The sequence below is a fragment of the Corvus kubaryi genome, unplaced genomic scaffold (genome assembly GCF_017639235.1).
Source record: "Corvus kubaryi isolate FWS band 111438036 unplaced genomic scaffold, C.kubaryi_AGA036_p1.0 137, whole genome shotgun sequence".
Lineage (NCBI taxonomy): Eukaryota > Metazoa > Chordata > Aves > Passeriformes > Corvidae > Corvus > Corvus kubaryi.
The window spans coordinates 29,237,615-29,259,798 of record NW_024580671.1 but is presented as its reverse complement, the minus strand read 5'-3'; the positions used below and the strand labels follow the sequence as shown (position 1 = coordinate 29,259,798).

The window sequence follows — 22,184 nt, the reverse complement described above, 5'->3', positions numbered from 1 at the left end:
TTGGATCCTGATGGGCCCCTTCCAACTCAGCATATTCTATGATTCCCTGATTCTATAAATATCTCAAAGACTGGTGCCAAGAGGATGTGCTAGACTCTTTTCAGTGGCGCCCAGCGACAGGAACAATGGCCATAAACTCAAACACAGTAAGTTCCACCTCAATATGAGGAGGAACTTCTTTATGTTGAGGGTGGCAGAGCACTGGAACAGGCTGCCCAGGGCGGTCGCGGAGCCTCCCTCTCTGAAGACGTTCGAAACCCGCCTGGATGCGCTCCCGTGTCACCTCCTCCAGGTGTCCCTGCGGAGGCGGGGGTTGGCCGGGACCATGCCCAGAACTCCCTCAGCCCCGAGGCTCCCATGCCCGCCTGGCCCCGCCCCGCGCCGCCGGCCCCGCCCGCCCGGAACTGCGCCTGCGCCTGCGCGCGTCCGCGGAGTCCTTGAGTGGCCGGGGCGCCGTGGCACCGTGGACATGCAGCGCTGGGGTCGCGTCTCCTGTGCGCTCGCTCGGGTACGGCACCGGCGGGCCGGCGAGGCGAGGGGAAGGGAGGGGACAAGGAACGGGAGCCGTGCCGGGCAGCTCGGGCCTGGGCTTTCTTCAGCCCCGTCACCCCGCCGGGGGCGTGCGTGAGGGCGGGCGGGGCCGGAGCGGCGCCTTGAGGCGGGCGCGGGCCTTGGCGGCGCTCCCCTGCCTGCTCCGCTGTCCCCTCCCGTCGCTGCTCGGCCGGGCGCAGGGGGCGCGGCGGCCGCGGGCGGCCCTCGGGGTCCCTGAGCGGCAGGGACCAGCCTCCGTGCTGCCGTGCGCGTTGTCGGTGCTGGTCCCCGGTGTCCCGGCCCGCGGGAGGCCGCGGCCGTGGCGGCTGCAAAAAGCGCCGCTGTCAGTGGGGCCGGCCCCGGCTTTTGGGCTGCGGTGCCGGGGACTTTGCAAGTGCTTCCAGAGACATCCTCTACTCCAGTTATAGGGTGATCGGCCCTCGATATGCTTGTAGCAGCTGTCCTGTGCTGTCCCATTACCTTTTCGTAAAGGTTAAAAAACCTTGCCCTCCCGAGCCTACTGTGAGATATCCAGCTGCCTGTTCATAGGAAGTGGCTGAAGGGAATGGTTACAGAACAAGACTCCTCATAGACTCCTGTGGATGTCTAATTTATGTCATTATGTGGTTTGAAAGCCCCATATAAGGAGTTGAAAGTTTAGAGGCAGCCTGAGGTGAGACCTGAGAACAGGTGTGATGACAGACTGAGGTGACAGAGCAGGTAAGTGTCAGAGCAACTTCTGCTCTTGTTCCAGTCAGTGCCCACTGTGCTTCAGTCGTGCTGTTCCTGTTTTGGTTAGCTGGTGACAGTAACTGTGTTCATCTGTGTGCTGCTGGTTGCTTATTTTCCCTCAAGGATAGACATAAACTTTTAAACCTAGGGGATTCTTTTTATTTTTTTTTTCCTTTCTAGAGAAGCCATTTTGATCGGATTCATCATGGTCTTCAGGGAGTTTGTGCAGTGCCACAAAGGTCCTATGCCGATCAAGGTAATTAATTGTGGAAGACCTTTTTTGGAACAAAAAACCCCACCAACCCGAACCCCCACAAAAACCAAAGCAATACTTCAAACTCAGATACTAGTCTTCCAGTTGAAGTCCATGTCAGGGTGCAGATTTAGATGAAGTATTGTGGTTTGTTTGCATTATTTGATTTCAGGCTAAAGCTGTAAATAAAAGTTGAACTTTACCATCACTGTTCTTATGTTAATTAATATTCGAAAGGAGCTTGTGGTTACAAGACAGGAACTTGGTACAAAGTTCATAGCTTCTACTGCTTCATAATCAATAGAGGTTGCATAGATACCTATTGCAGCCATGTTTTCCCCTTTATAAATTTGTGGCATTCAGTAAGCATTTTTGTTTCGTGCTAAACATCAATGGAAGCTATGTTGGAAAAAAATACAACAGTAAACTATCGAGACATCTTGGGTTAAGTTCTTAAAGGGTTTATAGCAAGAGGGATAGGGAATTCAGTTTCTTTATGTCATTTTACATTATTTTCATTGTGGAATTTAAGACTGGTTATTTTTCTTGTGGAATCAGTACCTCTACACAATCTTTCTCTGTGTCCAGAAAGTTACTTTCAGATATGAGGTGGAACTTCCTTATCTAAACCTATTTTATTAACTTGCATAATTCTTAATATGCAATTATTTTGCTGAAAAAAAACCAAACTCAAACGTTCTCTGTTTCAGTTGATGCTGATGTCACGGTTATCGGCTCTGGTCCTGGAGGGTATGTTGCTGCTATCAAAGCAGCTCAGCTTGGATTTAAGGTGAGACCTCACTCAGATAGCAGAATACTCATCTAGGTGAACTTGAAAGGTGTCTGTGTGATTGTCATAGGTATCACTACAGTGATACTGTAATTCTTCTGTCACATCTTGGGCCACCAGATACTGTTGACATATTTTGTTAATCTTTCCTTACCTTGCTTACCCAGATTATGCAGAATTGGAAATGGAGATGTGACTGTATTACTGTTATAGCCCTGCTACTGACAGAGCTGCTCAGGACAGCTCACTTTTGGTTGGAACTGATAATTCAGGTGGGCTTATACTCTTGTGAAAGAGAAGGTGGGAAAACAGTGCTAGGAAGGAATTTTTCTCTCAACAAAGGGAAAAATAAAGAGACAATGACTGACAAAAAGAAGAATTGTGAAGAATGGACTGAGGGAACTCAAAAGGGGAAAAAGCCATATCCAACTGATACACTTTTTGAATGTGAGTAGAGGAATTCCATTGCCATGTGAGAATTTTAGAGGCGGAACATGTGTGTAGAAATACTGTAGTATCTTAGTTACATTTTTTTATGTTCTTCTCTGTTGTTCAGCCTGTTGTCTTCGAATGCCTTCTGGAAGAGGCAGTTTGTGTCTGATGTGTACTAGTGGTGTGTCATTTAATTAAGTATTGTCAGAGTTGTATGTGTATAATGTATTTCAGGTACTTTTAAACTTACAAAAACACAGAATGTGACTTCAGCAGGATATTTTTTTGCCTTTACTCCTTAATATGAGATCAACTGACTCTCTTGGCACTGCATTATCATTCTCATAATTATCTGGAACTCTGAGAAGGTGGTGGTGCTAGCAGTCTTGAGGATGTTTCTGCTGTTTGGTATGTCACAATGTGTCTGGATTACAAAAAATTTGCTTTGTGACCAAAATGAGCTGGTTTGACCACCTGGTAAGGACAAGAACTTCTGGTGGTGAGTTCCAGTGAAGCACTGGAATAGTGGCCTGTGCAGCATGTAGTCTTCATCTTTCAGTATTTTCAGCACTTGGCTGTACAAGGCCCTGAGCCACCTGATACATCATAGAATCACAGAATGATGTGGGTTGGAAGGGATGTTGAAGATTGTCCCTGCCATGGGCAGGGACACCTTCCTCTAGACCATGTTACTCAGAGACTCATCCAGCCTGGATTTGAACGCTTCAGGGGTGGGGCATCCACAGTTCCTCTGGGCAACCTATTCCTGTGCCTCACCACCCTCATGGTAAAGAATCCCTTCCTAAGAGCTGATCTAAATCTACCCTACTTCAGCTGAAGGCTGTTTCTCTCACTAAATGTCCTTGTGAAACATCCCTCTCCAGCCTTCTTTCAAGCCCCCTTTAGGTATGAGAAGGGTGCTGTAAGGTCTCCCCAAAGCCTTGTCCAGGCTGAACAACCCCAACTCTCTGCCTGTCTTGATAGGAGAGGTGCTCCAGCCCTGTGATGAACTTCTGGACTTGCTCCAGCAGGTCCAAATCTGTCTTGTGTTGGGGCCCCAGAGCTGGACACAGTACTCCAGGTGGGATCTCCTGAGAGCAGAGTGGAGGGGGAGAATCACCTCCCGCAGTATCTTTGATGTTGACTGTGTTTGCAGAAGGAAGTTTGATTAGATGGCCTCCAGAGGAGGGCCCTTCAAACTGAATTTGTCTGTAATTCTGAGCGTTGTCCATCATTGGTCCCACAACTGGGTGTCAGTGACATCTTTTTGGGTATCTTTTAGCCTTCAAATGTGTAACTGTACCAAAATATAAATGTTTGAGATTCCATTAAGTTGTTCCTTCGACCTAGTGCAAATAATTGAGTTGTCTTTACACATGTCTGTGAATTACTGGTTTTGTTGTAATAAATACTCTTGCTTCTTGATGTATGTTGTTACTGAGCTAGTAGTACAAGAGGTAAGAAATAAAAGTAAGAAACAAAGGTGCTCAGTGCTACAGGTTTTAATTAAGATTGTGGCCTTCTGCCATGTAAGTTCATGTTTGATTATTGTAAAGCTATTTTTGTGGCTGGCTTAATACCAGCTTTTCTTGGAACAATACTGTCCTTGAGTCCTTCATATCTGTGATTAACAGTGGATACCATACACAAAGGGCTTTAAAAGTGCCCTGGATTTTGTTTTTTCATCATAGCAAAAAATAATTCTGTTAACACTGTTTCACAGCCCATCAGAGAGAGGAAAATGCTTGGACATACATGTGTACGTCACAATTAGCATTGAATAATCATGTAGAATGTTTTTGGTCCTTGAAGAATGTAAGGAGACATTTTTAGCAGTGTGGCAGAAAGATAGATTGTATAGTTACCCTGTCCATGGAAGAACCTGATTCTGCTCTGAATCACTTAACTTTCAGTTTTAGTACTGTTTCTGCTAGCACAAGCATTGAGTCCTTGTATCACCACCACAGCATTCCATGTTATTGCCAACAGTGTTCTCTGGGTATTGGCTTTCCAAAAGCTTTGCTTGGCCTTGTCAGTGAAGTTTATGTAAAGTGGATGAGGCAGAACATCCTTATTGGGTAAAGGTAGGAGTAGTCTGGTGCTGTTTGATCCATAGTGCAGCTTTTAAAGCCCTTGTGTTGTGTTTCATGTATTCATGTGCTTAAAACAAGAGGAAGGGGACATAGGGCATCAGCATGTCTCAAAATGTTCATGTGATCTGATTTGGTGAATTGTACTTTTCATGTCACCATCATCCCTACCTTAGTACAAAAGTAGCAATTAAAGAAATTGTGAAAGGCTTTCACCTGGGTAGTTGCCTCTCAGTGGACTGGAACTCTCAAGAGTGTAAACCAAGGAACAATTATTTTGAATATGTGTGTGCCTTCCAAAGGAGGAGACACCAATTCCTTTGCTTCTACAAAAATGGTTTATGATACTCTTTCCCCCACTCTCTCCAAGTGATCTGTTTTTATATGAAGTTTTGGCAGTTGTTTTTGTCCTTTGCACACTTTGATACTCTCAGTTTAATGAGAAGGAGATGACATATTTTCCATCCCTGTTGGTACTGACCTTATTTTTGTTTGGTTTTACTTTACTTGATTTTTGTTTTTTCTTTCTTTATAGGTGTTGGTACAACTTCATAGCGGTGGGAGGAAACGTTGTTTGTGGCTTGGGGCTTCTTTTCTGTTTTGTTTTCTTTGAAGAAAAGATTGCTTCATGGGATTTTAATCTATGGCAGTTCACTTACCAGTTGTTTTCTTGCTTTTATGAATCTTCACATGATTTATATTTTTGGCTTTTTGCAGTGTTTTTCTGTAATTTTTAGGGGAACATCTTTCACTGGACTGAGTGTTGTATTTATTATTTAGTTTGTAACAGATTTTTGTAGTAGGACAGCACTTACATGAAAGTATGAATGGTGCGGTGACTGTCGTTTGGTAGAGGATTTTGTTGCAAAGAGCTATTTTGTGGGTTTTAAGGTAACAAAAAAAAATGAGGTAAGGGAAGTATGAGCTGCATAATAAATCTAGGAGTGAAATTAATGAGACACTTGGTAGAGGTAGAGTTACTAGACAAGTAGACAAATGTTTTTGTCATCAATGCTAAATTGTGAGATAGCCTATAAGAAAATGGTGGCATAGTATTTCTAAAAAATTCTTATGTTTCCTCTGTTCTTTTTCCTCAGACTGTCTGTGTAGAAAAAAATGCAACGTTAGGGGGAACCTGCTTGAATGTTGGATGTATTCCATCCAAGGTAAGTGTACATAGTTTGTCATAGCTTCATTAAAAACAGCTGACATTCTGTGCTTCACTTGGAAGGAGAGTAGGAAGGAGTTTCTCAAGATAGATGTACATGTACAGAATGGCCTGGAGGGTGAGGCTGGTGGTGCTTGTGTGGAGTAGTGCAGGTATGGAGACAAAGAGGTGAGTCCAACACATACACTCTGAAAGAAAGGAGAAGCAAGAAGATATTAATAAGGACTTTATATTTGACATTGTTAGTCTAGTTTAAGGTAATTTCAGACCTAGGCCTTTGTAAGAACTGTGCTGTTGCTGGGGAATCTGCCTCAATAGCACCCAGCAGGTGAAGGAGGACACTGCTAATGCCAGATTTGTAATGGCTGTAGTAACAAACACAGTATTCTTAACAAGATCCCTCCTAACTGTGTTGCTGTTTCTGGTCCTTTTGCTCAAGAGGTTCCATTAGCATGGGAGGAGAAAATACTAAGATTTTGAAGAAAATTTGTATTCGTTTTTCTAGACATTTTAATAATAATTTTAATGAAGTTCTGAGTATGTTAATATACTGAAGCACCACTCAAAAATGTTAATCCACACAGTATTACCTTGAAAGTTTGAAACTCTACTAGACTCTATTTAACTAACTTCTCAAATCCCTTTTTATTTTTTTATCCTTTAAAATTTTTATGAAAATACTACTGAACTGTGGTTTAAGTTGAATGCTATCTAGAACTTGTTTGAATGGCAGTAAACTTAAGAAGTGGGATATGTAGGTTGTGTACACCAAGGTAATAACAAATGACTCAAATATTCCTTTCCAGAAAACCACCCAAAATAATACAATGGAAATGGATTTTTTTTTTTTCCTTTGTAGTTGCTGAAGTCTTAAGTGGTGGCTGTGTATTTTAAGTAATGTGGATGTTACAGATTTGGGGCTGTGACAGTTACGTGAAGTGGAGAAATTAATTTTAAAGACAGTTGATAAAAATTATAAAAATGGAATTATCTAATTTTGATAGTATTAGTTTTCCTCAAGCATATGTAGATAAGGCAAGTATTCAAAATCATCTTTGAATCTTTTGCTGTGCCTGCTTTAGATTTAAGTCTGCAAACTCACACTGTTGTCCCTGCAGAGATACAAATAATGTCATATTTGGGATGGTTATAATATAACAAAAGAATCAATCTTCTTAGTAAGATCCTGCCTTAACTATATTGCTATTTCTAATTAAAATACAGTTACTGAGGTTCTGAATTTCAAGCTACTCATTTATAGCCATCCTTATAAAAACTATTCTAAGTTTATCTATGAGCTTGGAAAACCCATATACCTGAGCTAGCTTCAAGCCATCCAGCTCAATTAGCTATGCTGTTGTAATAACTTCAGCACAACAATTCAAAATTAAACTCACATATGTCTACACAGGCTAAAATCTTAACAGGCATTTTAGTGTAGATTTTCCTCATCCAGTTTTTCTGTATCTTCTCTTTGGCCTTCAGTCAGAATCACGTTTATTTTCCTCTACTTAGTCTGTTCCTTTTTTTTTTTTTTTTTTTTTTTAATCCCTGTGAACTAATTATCAATTTCTATGGTGAAATGAGCAAAAAGGTGTGGATTTAACTGTTTTCTATTTCATTATCAAGTATGTAACTTTACTTAACGTTTCAGTAGGAGCTACTGTGAACAATTTCTGTGTTTGAAATACACCTTTTTAAATACAAATATGTCAAACTTTTTCTTAATAGTGAGAACACTTTGCAAATAATGTATTTTTTTTCCTTATAATAAATAACTCATTCTTGTGAATGTATGTCCAAATTCACATTTTTGTTTGTCTGTTTTAGGCCTTGCTGAACAACTCATATCTGTATCACTTGGCCCATGGAAAAGATTTCGCTAGTAGAGGAATTGAAAGTGAGTGAAGAACAACTGTCAGTGCCTGTTAACATCAGTGGTTTCCAATAAAATGTAAATTTAATCTTTCAAATCTGACTAGTATGGTTTTCTGGTCAGAAAATTTTGAGAGTTATAAGTAACATCCTCTATCTGTCACTTGGGGGCTTAGGGATGTGTCTGCTCTTTGAACTCTGAATAATGGATAGATAAGTTATACTTGAAAAGTGTAATACTGATTTTCAGCATAGCAGTTGTTGAATGTAACCTTTAGTATTTAGTAGGACCATTCAACACATCTTTCTGTGTCAGAGCTATTAACTGTGTTGAGGTTAGCTCCTTTAACATTAACACACTGCAATGCTTGATGTAAGTTGTTTTGTTTTAATCTTAGTTACAGGAATCCGTTTGAATCTAGAGAAGATGATGGAACAGAAGAGTAGTGCAGTGAAGGCCTTAACAGGTGGAATTGCTCATTTATTTAAACAAAACAAGGTTAGTTTGGGTTATATACTGAGGTATATCCATTTTTTACATTTTCATATGGCCACATAAATTAATTTGATTGACTGATTTGACAAGGGCAGAATTTGAACACTTTTCTTCCAGAAAACTTTTAAATGCCCAGTGCCTTCGTTGTTAATCTCCTTAAAAGAGTAATATACAATTACTTTGTGATTTGTGCCAGGTAGTGATGCAGACATATGTTTTAGCAGCATCTCTAAGCATTAGTGAGATTCAGGTGAAATGTAGCCTAACTTACATATTTGAATCTGACTTCACTGTGTTCTGATTACTAAAGGTTGTACATGTATCTGGGTTTGGAAAAATAACTGGCAAAAACCAAGTCACTGCAACTAAAGAAGATGGCAGCACACAAGTTATCAATACAAAGAACATACTCATAGCTACAGGCTCAGAAGTTGCTCCCTTCCCTGGAATTACTGTAAGTATTTGAGCTGAATTGTACTTACTTTTCAGTGTCTCATAGTCACACAATTTAATGTGTAATAATTGTTTGCACCTGACTGCACTTCACCTTCTGTGTGTTTTGTATATAATATGTAAAAGAGGTTGTAAACCTCCCTTTGTACATTTCTTTGTCATTAGATTGATGAAGATAACATTGTGTCATCCACTGGTGCGCTGTCACTGAAAAAAGTTCCTGAAAAGATGGTTGTCATTGGTGCAGGAGTCATTGGTGTGGAACTGGTGAGAGGATACTTAAACCACTTGGCCTTCAATTTGTAAAGGAGTGGGGCATTATTTTTGTTGTATTTTGATGGTATTGCTGTGATTCAACATTTCAGTGAGTTGTAATGAATCTGTTCAGACTTCATAGTGTGCTAGCTCACTTTTTTACCAGAAAAGCTGGGATAAGTGTTTGTTTGATCAGTACTTCTGCAGCTGGTTAGTTAAGCAGAGAAATGAGAGAGGAACATACAGGGTCTTGCATATTTATTTTTCTTTTTTGGAGGATTAGGGAGCTGGGGGGATGGTGCTTAACTTTCACTGAAGTTTGTACCTGGCCTACGTATAGATGAGAGAACTTCCTATTTTAAGGGAAGTGCACTAAGTCAGGATAAATTCTTTTGTTTAGCAGTTATTCTTGAGAGATGTTTAATGTGATTGTACATATTCTATCAAGCAAAGGAGTGGAGACTTTGTAGTTCATCTTGGTCTGAGTCCTTTTGCCTCACACCTATATGTTTCAAAAACAATTTACATTTGCTGGTCTTGCAACTGCTTGAAGCTGTGCACGTCTGCCATGTGGTTGCTTAGCCTGCTGACCATTAAGCAGGAAAAGAGTAAGCAAAGTGAAATTCGGTATTGGGTGGATGTAGGTAACTGTAGGTTAATAGGGTGTACATGAATTTTGTTGGTGAGGCTGATGATTGTGGTTAAGGTTATAAATACAGACTGAAGCAGCAGTGGTTCCATTTTGCTGTGTAAAATTTCCTTAATGTGGTCTTGTTTTGGTTAATTAGTAATGGTATTAGAACTCCACAGCAATGCCATCAAATTCTCTTTGGATTTTCCTTTCAGGTTCTTTGATTTTGAATTTCTTCTATACCTATAACATAAAACATACGTGAGTTGTATTTAGTTATTTTGTTAGCTATTTCTTTAAATAGCTTTCTTTAAAATTAGGCTTAATTCCCTGAATTTGGTTATGGAAGTTTTGAGTCTGCAAATAAGCAATGATAAATTTTTTTTGTGGAAAGACTGGGGAAAGGTGAACTTGCTTTATTTTATGCTGTCGTGTTTGTAGAAATTGATGAGTTTGCTGTTACATGTTATCCTGCTTTGGAAGAGTTTACTGTCTGTTTTAAGTATTAAAGTATCTGAAGTTTGCTTTTCAGAAATTCTTTTTACCTATATTGTTGTGACTGCAGGGTTCAGTTTGGCAGCGCCTTGGTGCAGATGTGACAGCAGTTGAGTTCATGGGCCATGTTGGTGGAATGGGAATTGACATGGAGATCTCTAAAAACTTCCAACGTATTCTTCAGAAGCAGGGATTCAAGTTTAAACTGAACACCAAAGTTACCGGTGCTACCAAGAGACCAGATGGAAAAATAGATGTAGCGTAAGTGTTTAACATAGAACTAAAGTAATGCCAAATACATTCTTCCTCCCAATCCATCAAACCTATTTAAAAATACAGCCTGATACTATTTATTTAAACAGGAAAAAAATGGATCTAGAGGGAGGATTAATTCTTTAGTGCAATTAAATGTTTATCCTCCATTGTAACTTACAGAGCTCATAATTTTGGGTTTATTGAGTCCTAGGTTGCTTATACAGGAGAGGTTCTGTTGAATTGAGGGCTTGCTGGTATAAAACCACTGTATGAGATCAGTAATAAAAACAGAATTCTAAATCATTCTTTTCATGGAAGATACTTGCTTCTGGTATAATTAGCATAAATACCATGATTGTTCATACAGTCATTTTCAAGCCATTAATTCTTGGCTACTTACTGGGAGGTCGTCTTGTCTTAGAGTAAATATGGCAGACATACTATTGTTCTCGAACAGAAATAAATGAAAATACCCAAAGAGTGTACAGTAGTGGTCATACTCCTAATGGTCATACATACCTTTGAAGTTTTATATATAAACAATTACTATAGACACACATACAGCAAATTTGCTTTGTAAAAGTCTGTAAATACACACTACTTCCTGTTTGTGTTAATGGATTCTCTATGCAGAAACTGTACTTCAAGAAAATGCTTGATGTTACTTCACAAAAATAATAATAATCTTAATATGGTGACTTGTAGTTGCTGTATCACCATAGCTGGGGATAGTCTGTTCTCCATCACTGTAAAGGTCCAGGATTTGGGCTTCTTTACATGCCCTGCTGATGATGGTTGGATCTCTCATGTATTCTGTTACTACATTTAGAGTTTTGTTTTGGTTCAGAGTATGGTTTTGAAATACATTTCCAATTATCCTCACTTCCCATGCTTTGCTTCTTGTGCTCTCAGAGCACATGAATTGAACTTGTTCTGGGTGCAGTTAAACACAAGATGCACTTGAGGAATGCATGGGATGCTGGACAGCTGCTAACAGGTGTTTGGTTCCTGGGCTCAGAAGAAAGCTTGCTCAGAGTACATGGCCCTACCCCACCCCAAAGTATATATTCTTTGGGTGGCAAGTACTCATCACCAATTACTTTGCTGTATGGGTTTGATCCTATCAGGTCATGCTATTTGCTATTGAAAATATACCCTGAATTTCTCTCTAACAGTTGTTAAGAAATGTATTAAGAGGTGCTGTCCCTTCCTCCCTCTTCTGCTCCTGAACTCTTGCAAGGAGGAAGCGTGAGGCAGGCTGAAAGAAGTGTTTTGGGTGCCAGGCCCAGCCAGGAGGTCACCATCTGGGTCATATTAGTTACTAGTCAAAGAGAGAGAAGGCTGCACGCTTACAGCTTAGCATTTTTGCTTCTTATTTTTCTCTAGTGTTGAAGCTGCTGCTGGTGGCAAGGCAGAAGTAATAACTTGTGATGTGCTCCTAGTTTGCATCGGTAGGCGTCCATTCACAAAAAATCTAGGTCTTGAGGAAATTGGAATTGAACTTGATAAGAGGGGAAGAATTCCAGTCAACAACAGATTCCAAACCAAGATTCCAAAGTAAGACAGACTAGTTTTTCGTTTTCCTTTTTTTTTTTTTTAAATGCAGAACACTTATTTTTAAAGTTTAACCTACTAAAGCACTTGTGTTTTTTAATACAAATCATACTTTTCTTTTCTGAAAAGAAAACTCAAGATACCAGTATTATTTCAGGAACTAAAAATTTTGAGTCAGCCTTTGAAGTTTTGTAATTTAAAAGTCCCTGTCTATTTCATGTCACTAAATACCTCTTGAAGTGTGGTCATTCTGTGGAAACTGCTAAAATGTATTTTAGTCTGTTTTGATTAGAGTTTCAGTAACGTGTTTCAAACAGACTGTTATGTAAGGTAGCCCAGGTGTGCTAGGATGTTTTTAAACAGTGTCTAATTCTGTTTCATTGGTCTGATAGCATCTATGCTATTGGTGATGTAGTTGCTGGACCTATGCTGGCCCACAAAGCTGAGGATGAAGGCATTCTTTGTGTAGAAGGCATGGCTGGGGGAGCAGTTCACATTGACTATAACTGCGTTCCCTCTGTGATCTACACTCACCCTGAAGTGGCCTGGGTTGGCAAGTCAGAAGAACAGCTGAAAGAAGAGGTACTGTTTGTTTTCTTTTCAGGCAAAAACTGGTTTTCCACCTTGGGCCTGGTTTCACTCTCTAGTTGTTTATCTAGCTACTTTATCCAAATTTCTGCATTTGAATTTATTGCTTAGGGGGTGTGACTGAATAATGCCCTTGTGCATGCCACTCTCCCAAGAACCACAGTTCTTTTTAATGACTTGCATTCTGTGACGTTAATATTATTCATTTGCAAATTAATCTTTTTTAGTACAGTCTTACACCACTTTTGGTGGTTGTTCATGTACATTTCTCTGTGTTTTAGTTCTGTATTGCTTCTCCTCATGTACTTAGCCGTTGGTTACATTGTTCTTGTTGGTCATTAATTAACACATCTGTTTTGCAGGGTGTAGAATACAAAATTGGGAAATTTCCATTTGCTGCAAACAGTAGAGCAAAGACAAATGCTGACACAGATGGCATGGTAAAGATACTTAGTCAAAAGTCAACCGACAGGATGTTGGGTGCTCACATTTTAGGCTCAGTAAGTATCGTCACTTGTGCTCTCTTGGCCTTGTAATGGTCTTTTTATTTAGTGTTGCATAGTTGTTGAGTTAGACATGGTGTTTGTAAATGGGGAGGTTTGAGTTCCCCATACTTATTTTTCTTACAGTTCTGTTCTGCACCCCTGCCCTCCTTCCATGTTTTAGTTACTTTGGTGTTAAACCCAGCTTTTTTTTTTTTTCCTCTTGAATTGCTGTGGTTATTTGGTGTCTTTGACCAGTTTTATGTGGTGAGGTTTTGTGGTGGTGGTGTTTGTTGTGTTTGGTTTTTTGTTTTGGTTTTATGAATACTGCCAAATACTTGAGAGAGCAGCAGAAAGTGTTGATTCAAGTTTTGGAAGTTGAGGAGCTGAAAAGACTGTGGCTTTTTCATTGGTGTGTTCTTTTTCCCCTCTCTCTGACTTAAGACTTAGCAAAGGTGGTAATCTTATGCCGCAGTCACCAAATGTGGGGTCAGTAATTTGTGGAACTTTGAGTAACAAACCTTTGGGATTTCCCCTGTTTAGGGGGGTTTGGAGGTTTTTTTGGTCAAAGTTAGACCCTAATCTTTTTCTGTTTTCTTAGCTTTAAATATTTTTTTTTTTTCAAAAGATGTTTGCAGAAACACTTCCATACATTTTTGTGTACAGCTTTCTTTAAGAGAAACACCAAAACTGCTCTCAATAAGATACTGTGCTGGTCACTTTCTCTTGCAATTGCAGTAATTTAGAAACCAACATGTCTTAAAGGAAGCACAACTTTGCCTGTCTCATACCAATAAATCTAATTTTCTTCATTGGGAAAGGACTGGGGGAAAATCTTATGGTTGTGGATCTGAGTGCTGAAAATGTAAGGGGAGATTTAACTATTTTTGACTCCTCAAAGATATATTCTCTTAGTAAATATGCATAAATACAGCAAATAAAAATGTTGGTGTAGGTTTAGTAACATGCTTTTGTTTATCTAGTTATCTATTTAACTTTTCAGCGGAGCATTGGTGTTTTGGGTAGGTTTCCTTTCATGGAAAAATGCCCAGCTTTTGCACAACTCTCAGAAATGAGAGAACAAATACTCTCATTAAGAATTATATTTAGATTTATGCTAAGTTTGAGCACAGTCACCAAATAGATTAAGTATTTATGACTTAGAACACAGCTGAAGTGCTAGTTAAAACATAACTTATCTTTTTTAGCAAATTGCTTATTTAGAAGCTGTTACTGATTCAGGAGAACCTGGACAACTGCATAAGGATTTGTGCTAATTGCAAGTACCATTAAATTACAGGGTGCTGGTGAAATGGTGAATGAAGCTGCCCTTGCTATGGAATATGGAGCATCATGTGAAGATGTAGCCAGAGTTTGCCATGCTCATCCAGTAAGTGTTTTCTAAAGGGACTGTTGAACACCGTTACCAGACATGCTGTTACTCCATGTAGCTGTTAATGACTTGTAACTTTTTGTGTTTGCTCTCTACAGACAGTGTCAGAAGCCTTCAGGGAAGCAAACCTAGCAGCATCCTTTGGCAAAGCTATCAACTTCTAAAATGAAAGAGCAGATCTTTGTACATATATAGTACATCTCTGAAAATGGACTGTGGGCCCTTATGGAAGGCTGAGTCTGAGGATTTTAGGACTGATTTAAGTGAATATCTTAATTTTAAACATCAGATATTTAAACAAGTAGAGTTTGGAACAAGTGGAATTATCTGTAAATTAAATACTTAAAATTACATGTTTATTTACACAATGAATGTTGCAGAAAAGCAGCCTGACAGAACTCTTTTCTTTTTCAAAACCAAACATTTTTCTGCTGCATGGGATTATCAGGTGTGCTGGTCAGAACTCTGGATAACTGTCCAGCACACCTTGTGTTTTCTTATTTGAAGTAGTGATACAATAAACCATTGAATGCTGGCATGTAAAATGCCACCGGCACTTAAAATGCCACTGTCACTTCCGCACAAAAATGTGTTTCCTTCTAAAGGGATTAACTTTAGTATTTAGCCTACTTCTTACATATGAGTACCAAAACTTGTTTTGACCTAGTCATGCTGGAATGTTGGGAGAAGAGGGGCTCGTATAGATCAATTAAAATGATACTGACTTTCTAAAAAGAAAATTACTCTGTGTATGATTCTCCACGTCATGTTTTCATATTGAAAACTTGTAAGGGGAAAAAATTGAATATTGATTGAGAAAAGAAAGATTGAAGACAACTTCATAGTACTGCTACCTAATCTCTTTTGGTTTTAAAGCTTCCATTGTCCAACTCTCTTAAACTTGAAATGCTGAAACTGGGTAGTGAAGCAGTGTTTGCTGTTAAGTGCTATGACATGAGGGTTATTCTGCACCTTCCACACATAAGGGCTGCAATGTCAGCTCTCCACACAATTAAGACATACTTTCTTCTCTTCTGTTTTCTATTTTGTTCTCTTTTTCTGTCTCTTCTTCTGTAGCAAGAGAACTTAATAAATATTTGACATGGCTGGAGGGTCTTCCTGGATTTTGTTTGCTGATTGGATCCTTTTAGTGTCTAGGTTGTTGAATATGTGAGGAAACTCACTAACAGATGGCATCTTTAGAAGATCCTTAACATGTATATGGAGCATGCCCAATTCCAGTAGTTCATTTTAACTTCTTTTCCAAGGTGACATATGTTCTTTTTTTGCCAGGCTCTTCTGCCTTGAAGAAAACCTTAATATCTGCTGATACTGTGCATGTCCTTTTTCATTATGCCAAAGGAATGAGAAGAGCACATTCAGAAAATGGTGTAACAGTGACTTGGTTTTGGGTATAGACAAGATGGTTTTATCTTTCTACTTTTCTTTATAGCTTCTTATTTAAGTATTGATCCATTATCTGTAGTGAGTGATGGAGATGTATGCCAGTATTACCATAACAGTTAATCAGCAAAACACCAGTGATACTCTGCTTCATTGTGGTTTTTCTTAACTCCTACTTCAAATGTAGATGGGGTTAAACAACGACACTTCATTAAGCTTGTCACCATCTGATTCATGGATATGCTGGGTTAGTGAATTAATGTGGGTCTGCTTTCAGGTGTTAGTAGGAAACTGCTGAAGGGAAAGCAAAGGTGAGACAACAGGGTAGAAAAGCTCAATTCTTCCAATAGATCTTGGCGTTTCAGAATCAATTCTAGTTTAACACAGGTAAATGTTAAGTGTTAATCATGTGATTTGCAAGTTCTTCCCAGAAGCCTTGCTTTTTCAGAAACTGCTTTATGTCCACTCCCTCCACCTTGGGAATACTTGTAGCAGTCTTACCACAATTTACTCTTGAGGTTTATCAGTTAAAAATTCTTGTATCTCGTTTATGTTAAATGAAGTTTGAAAAGCCAGGGAACCTTACAAACAATAATACTACCAAGGCTGTGCTGGAGACTATAGTTTTCCAGACACTTAAAAATAAAAATCAAGGCCTTAAAATTGTTTTTGTTACTTCTCTCACTGTCATACCCATTCTAGTGAAGTGTACAAAAGAGTGTTTGTAAAAGTAAGATGAGCTGCTGAGCCACCTGTCAGTGGTTTCACAGCAGTTTTGCTTGAGTGCTGCCAAGTTGGCACACTTTTTAACAGCTGCTGAGTGTACTGGCAGTGAGTGGTGTGTGATGCTGCTGTGATGATCAGTTGCTTCAGTGTGGACTCTTTTGTTGTGGTGTTTGTAACCTCTGGAATTTTGGAGTAATTATTAATTGAATCATAATGCCCTTCATTTTGCTTAGGTGGTGCTGTATCCTGCCATAGTTGTCCTGAATTTGATGATGTTAGTCAAGGTTAGGTAAGGTGTCAATCAAAGAACATACACAGAATCCTGGGGTCAGAGTTAGCAGTCAGGATGTGCAAGCACATGTTGCAGTTTTGGGTGCTGACTTGTGTAGCTGATGAATGTTTGTAGCTGCAAATCAGTTTGTGCCATACTGTACAGCTCTCTGAAGGTGCACTGTAATGCAGATAACTTTGAGCTGAAGTTACGGTGAACTGGATGCTACTCTCACACATTATCTGTGTAAGTACAGGCTGTTGTTAAAGTTGTCCGTGTACAGCTCCTTAACTGATTCACATTACATGCCCTGTGAATTTTTGTAGTTCTTTCCCAGAAAGGCCTCATCTTCCTGAAATGTTTCTACACTAACGCATGCAGCATGAGGAACAAACCAGAGGAGCTTGAGGCTTTGTCCCAGTCCCATAGATTTGTCATCACTGGTGTAAGTGAAACCTGGTGGGATAAGTCCTGGGACTGGCATGCCTGTTGGATGGTGACGGGCTCTTCAGCCTGTCTCTTCAGCAGGGCAGAAGAGGCAGAGGGGTTGCACTGTACGTGATAGAAGGGTTAGAATGCTGGCAATGACACCATTAAGAGACTGGGTAAGAATCAAGGGGCAGACAAATAATGCAGATGTCATTGTGGGAGTCTGCTATAGACTTCCCAGCCAGGATGATGATGTGGACAAATTTTTCTTTGAGGAGCTAAGGGATGCTTCCAAATCAACTGCCCTTGACCTTATGGGCGAACTTCAACTTGCCAGAAATTAACTGGGAGTATCACACCGGGGCCAGAAGATTCTTAAAAACCTGGATGACAACTTTATGGAACAGGTTCTAAGGGCGCTGACTTGGAAAAATGCCCTCCTTTATCTACTGCTTGTTAGCAGAGTAGATCTCATAAGTAAAGTCGAGAGTGGCAGCCATCTTGGCCACAGCAACCATGAAGGGATCAAGTTTAAAATCCCTGGTGACAGGAGGAAAAGTGCCAGTAAAAACTCAGCTCTGGACAGGAGGAGAACAGAACTTCAGGCTGCTCAGGGAAAAGGCTTTCTCAGGTGCTGGGGTCTATCAGTGCTGGTCACTTTTTAAACATCAAAGGGCACAGGAACTGGCAATTCCCAAGTGTTGGAAGTCAAGCAGGTGAGGCAAAAGGCATGGCTGAACAGGAATCTTCTCTTGGAAACAAGATGAAAAAGGAAGGTGTATGCCTACTGGAAGCGTGGTCAGGTGATGGGAAGAATACTGAGATGCTGCTGGCCACTGTAGGGAGAAAATTAATGTGGCCAAAGCTCAATTGGAGTTAAAGGTGCCAGAACTGAGGGGGTCAACAAAAGAGTATTTTCAAATATATTAATGGCAACAGGCAGTGGAAAAATAACGTCGTCACAACAGGGGCAGGGACAAGGCAGAGGTGTTTACACGATCTTTGCCTCTGTCGTCAATACAAATGATGGACCAAGGGGGTCTCAGTGGCCTGAGCTGGAGGACCATGACTGCAAGAATGACTAACTCCCAGTTGACCCTGAATTATGCAGGATCTGCTGCTCCAGCTGCCTGCCTCCAAATCTATGGGACCTGATGGGGTACACCCAAGAATCCTCAAAGAGCTGCTGCTGTCATCACAAAAACTCTCTTGAATTTTTTGAGCAGTCTTGGGAATTTGGAGAGGTCCAGCTGACTGGAAGCTGGTGAACATTGTCCCTGATTTTCAAAAAGGGCAAGGACTCTAAAAACTACAGGCCTGTCAGTCTCACTTCAGTGCCTGGTAGAGTTAGATTATTCTGAGAGGTATCGAAAAACACCTGAAATTCAATGTAGTCATCAGTCAGAGCCAGCATGGCTTCATGTGAGGGAAGTCCTGCTTATCAAACCTGATTTCCTTTTATGAAGGAAATCAAGAGCAGCCAGTGGCTGTGATCTTTTTGTATTTAGTAAAGCTTTCAATACTGTCTCTCACAAGATCCTTCTGGACAAAATGTCCAGCACAGAGCTGGATAAACACACCACGTGATGGGTGAGCAACTGGCTCGTGAGTTGGGCGCAAAGAGTTACAGTGAATGGGGTGACAGCAGACTGGGGCCCTGTCACTAGTGGGGTTCCACAGGGCTCCCTTCTCAGCCCTGTGCTCTTCAACATCATCATGAATGACTTGGATGCAAGACTGGAAGGGATAATGAACAAGTTCAGAGATGATACAAAACTGCAAGAAGCTGTCAATTCCCTCAAAGGCAGAAAGGCCCTGCAGAGAGACCTTGACAAATTATAGAACTGGGCACCAACCAGATTAAGTTCAACAAGGGAAAGTGCCAGATTCTGCACCTGAATATGTGGACAGACTGGGGAATGAGATGATGGAAAGCAGCACTGTGGACAGGGACAGGGGGGCCCTGGTCAATGGAAAGCTGAACCTGAGTCAGCAGTGCCCTGGCAGCCAGGCGGGCCAACCATGTCCGGGGGGGCATCAGGCCAGCATCTGAACCCAGGCAAGGGAGGGGCTTGTCCGGCTCTGCTCTGCTCTGGGGCAGCCTCACCTCGAGTGCTGGGGGCAGTTTTGGGCACCACGATATAAAAAAGACATTAAACTGTTAGAGAGTGTCCAAAGGAGGGCAACAAAGACAGTGAAGGGCCTTGAGGAGAAGCGACTATGAGGAACGACTGAGGTCACTTGGTCTGTTCAGCTTGGAGGAGACTGAGGGGAGACCTCATTGCAGTTACAACTTCCTCTTGAGGGAAGAGGAGGGGTAGGAACCAATCTCTTCTCTGTGGTGACCACTGACAGGACCCAAGGGAGTGGCCTGAAGCTGTGTCAGGGGAGGTTTATGTTGGATATTAGAAAAAGGTTCTTCCCCCAGAGGATGGTTGGGCACTGGAACAGCTCCCCAGGGCAGCAGTCACAGCACCAGCCTGACAGAGTTCAAGAAGCGTTTGGACAATGCTCTTGAGCACATGGGGTGACTCTTGGGGCATCCTGTGGAGGGCCAGGAGTTGGACTTGATGACCCTTGTGGGCCCCTTCCCACTCTGCTTATTTTATGATTCCAAGCTTGGTTTATCATATAAATTTGGTGCATTCACACTTTCAGTGCTGACCTCTGTTTTCACTTTACATATCAAGTGTTTCATAATCAGTGACATGAAACTGGTCTTATGCCTAAATGGGTATCATGCAGGGGGTAAACAATCCTTTTTGAGTACTGTGGCATAACTAACTACACATGGATAATATTTCTTCATTCCATGGTAATTTGGTCTGAGTCACCATCCTATATTTCATAGTAATAGGAACCCTTCTTTAGAATTACATAGTTCCAGCCAAGATTTTTATTAGATCTCTAACCAGTTTAAGAACAAGACTTGCTAAAGGATTAATTGATGTACCATTGCAGCTACTGAAAATAAGAAGGAACTTAATGAGTCATACTAGGTACATACAGTGATACAAAAGTACTGTTTATTTTCAACATCAAAAAGTTACTTGTCTTTGGTTCTGTGACTTTAAAGTCAATATAAAACCTGTTCACCTTATCAGGTCTTAGTGTAATGTCAAAAAGAACTAGTATAATACTTGTAAACCCCATCCTGAACACAAGCACTTCCTGTTCCTGTTCATAAGCAGGTGCTATAAACAGCAACCTTTTGGCTGATTGTCTGTAAGAGGGAGCGAACTGTCTCTTCCAGCTCCACCAACTGCTTGGCTTTGTCTTCCAGAACTTTTTGATTGTTTTCATATGTATTTTCCAAATCTGTAAGCAAAGGAAGGGGAAAACCAGCTTAATTCATGGTGTTTTAATGCAGTGAAATGTCAATCATTATAGTTATGGATAAACTACTATTCAAATTTATTTTTCTGTGGAAGACAATCTGATTGGGACCAAGAAGACCCCAAAAAACCCCAAACAAAACAAACAAATAGCAAAAAACCAAACAAAAAATCCCATAAAAACCCCAAAGGCTGGAATGGCAACTTTTTGTTTCCTTAATATAGGGATGTAAAGGAACAAGGAAGTTATTTTCCAAAGGTGGAAATCTAAAAGTATACTTTGAGCATTAAAATAATTGTCATTCTTTGCTCTATGGTGGCTTTTACAGAAAGGAGAAATGTTTTAGCTTATGATGATTAAGACCATTCAGCAAGTCACTGTAACTGTGCAGGAGTAGCAAAGAGGGGAAGAATGAGTTCCTGGCCTGGCAAAACCAGAAGGAAAACTTAGCTCTGCCCCTGGTACCAAGGGGCAGATTGCCTCTTCCTGGTTCAATCAACTTTCATTGTCAACAGTAAATGTTAAATAAATCTGTAAACTGGAACTCCTGTGTCCTGATTAGCTTTTGCTTTAACAGCTTTCCAGGGTGGGGTGGGGGGAGTACTGCTTGAAGATGGGGGTCTTGCTGGAACAGATGAGTCCTCATCCTAAGCAGAGTAGTTTTTGCTCCTTGCCTGTGGTGGTTCTGGGAACAGTGAGAGGTGCCATGCCAGAAGTTTGTGTCTCACCTGTAAGTTTCAGCTTATTTTATAGATATCTTTGATTCAAAAGACTGTATTGTGTCCATAAGAATAAGGAAAGCAGATCATGCCTCAGTAACAAGTAAGTACCTTTTCTTTTCCCCTTCTGCTGATGAATAGCTGGTTTAACAGTGTGAAATTGCTTCATGTTCTAAGGTGCCAAATTACCTCCTCAGAACAGCCTTACCTTTGAGCAGCTGAAGTTTGCTGTTTGCTTGAGCCAACAAGGCTTTAGCTTCATCCTGCAGCACGCCTGCTTTCCTCCTGGCCTCAGCCGACTCCTCTGTCTTCTTGGCAATGAGCTCTTCCACGGTTCTGTACTTGCCGCTCAGCTCGCTGTTGAGTACCTGTTCCAAATTCAAGCACAAGATGGAGCCCGTGCGAAGCCAATACAGGGGGAGTTGGCATTTCCTCCCTCTGTCCTTTACTGATCCGGGTGCAAGGAGACACTTCGCTGGGAGTTCAGTTAACGAAAGCAGAACCAGCGTGAGGGTATATTCTACTTCTTGTCCAAGACTAAGAGCTGGGGTGAAGAATCATCGGTTACTCTTTTGCAGATCTGTGGCTGTTTTACAGCTTCAATACTGGCACTTGGCAGAGATTTATGGGATTCAGTTACAGGGTTCTGTAACTAATGGAAGCCAGGGCCCCTAGTACAGGTGGAAAGCTACACATGGCACTGCTCCTGGCTGAGTGGGGAGGAATACCCTTGCTACCCTTTCAGTAAGAAGAACAGAACTAGCTGCCGTTGGTGTTGGTGAAGGTGCTGGAGAAGTTGTGAGCTTGGTTTCTCAGCTGTGCTTTT

At 40.9% G+C, this 22,184-nt stretch overlaps 2 protein-coding genes across 2 annotated transcripts in view; one reads left to right on the top strand and one right to left on the bottom strand.

Moving 5' to 3' along the window:
- Positions 1-400: 400 nt before the first annotated feature.
- Positions 401-15,597, top strand: DLD (dihydrolipoamide dehydrogenase). Its single transcript, XM_042018332.1, has 14 exons — positions 401-508; positions 1,444-1,519; positions 2,227-2,306; positions 5,926-5,994; positions 7,827-7,896; positions 8,270-8,370; positions 8,678-8,821; positions 8,986-9,087; positions 10,272-10,462; positions 11,843-12,013; positions 12,403-12,592; positions 12,961-13,098; positions 14,381-14,470; positions 14,572-15,597. The coding sequence occupies exons 1-14, from the start codon at positions 470-472 to the stop codon at positions 14,635-14,637; spliced, it is 1,527 nt and encodes a 508-aa protein (XP_041874266.1). The 5' UTR covers positions 401-469; the 3' UTR covers positions 14,638-15,597.
- Positions 15,598-20,307: 4,710 nt separating this feature from the next.
- LAMB1 (laminin subunit beta 1) overlaps positions 20,308-22,184 on the bottom strand; it is a 42,120-nt gene continuing 40,243 nt past the window's right edge. The window contains exons 32-33 of the mRNA XM_042018324.1: positions 21,567-21,726; positions 20,308-20,621 (exon numbers count right to left, since the gene is read on the bottom strand). Coding sequence (XP_041874258.1) covers positions 20,485-20,621; positions 21,567-21,726 — 297 coding nt within the window. The 3' untranslated portion in view covers positions 20,308-20,484. The remainder of the gene's footprint in view (positions 20,622-21,566; positions 21,727-22,184) is intronic.

Excerpts from the sequence above, each read along its gene's own strand:
- DLD (XM_042018332.1), top strand. The coding sequence starts at position 470 with ATGCAGCGCTGGGGTCGCGTCTCCTGTGCGCTCGCTCGG. Across the intron at positions 12,014-12,402 it reads TTCCAAACCAAGATTCCAAA|CATCTATGCTATTGGTGATG; the intron begins GTAAGACAGACT and ends TTGGTCTGATAG. Across the intron at positions 13,099-14,380 it reads GTGCTCACATTTTAGGCTCA|GGTGCTGGTGAAATGGTGAA; the intron begins GTAAGTATCGTC and ends ATTAAATTACAG.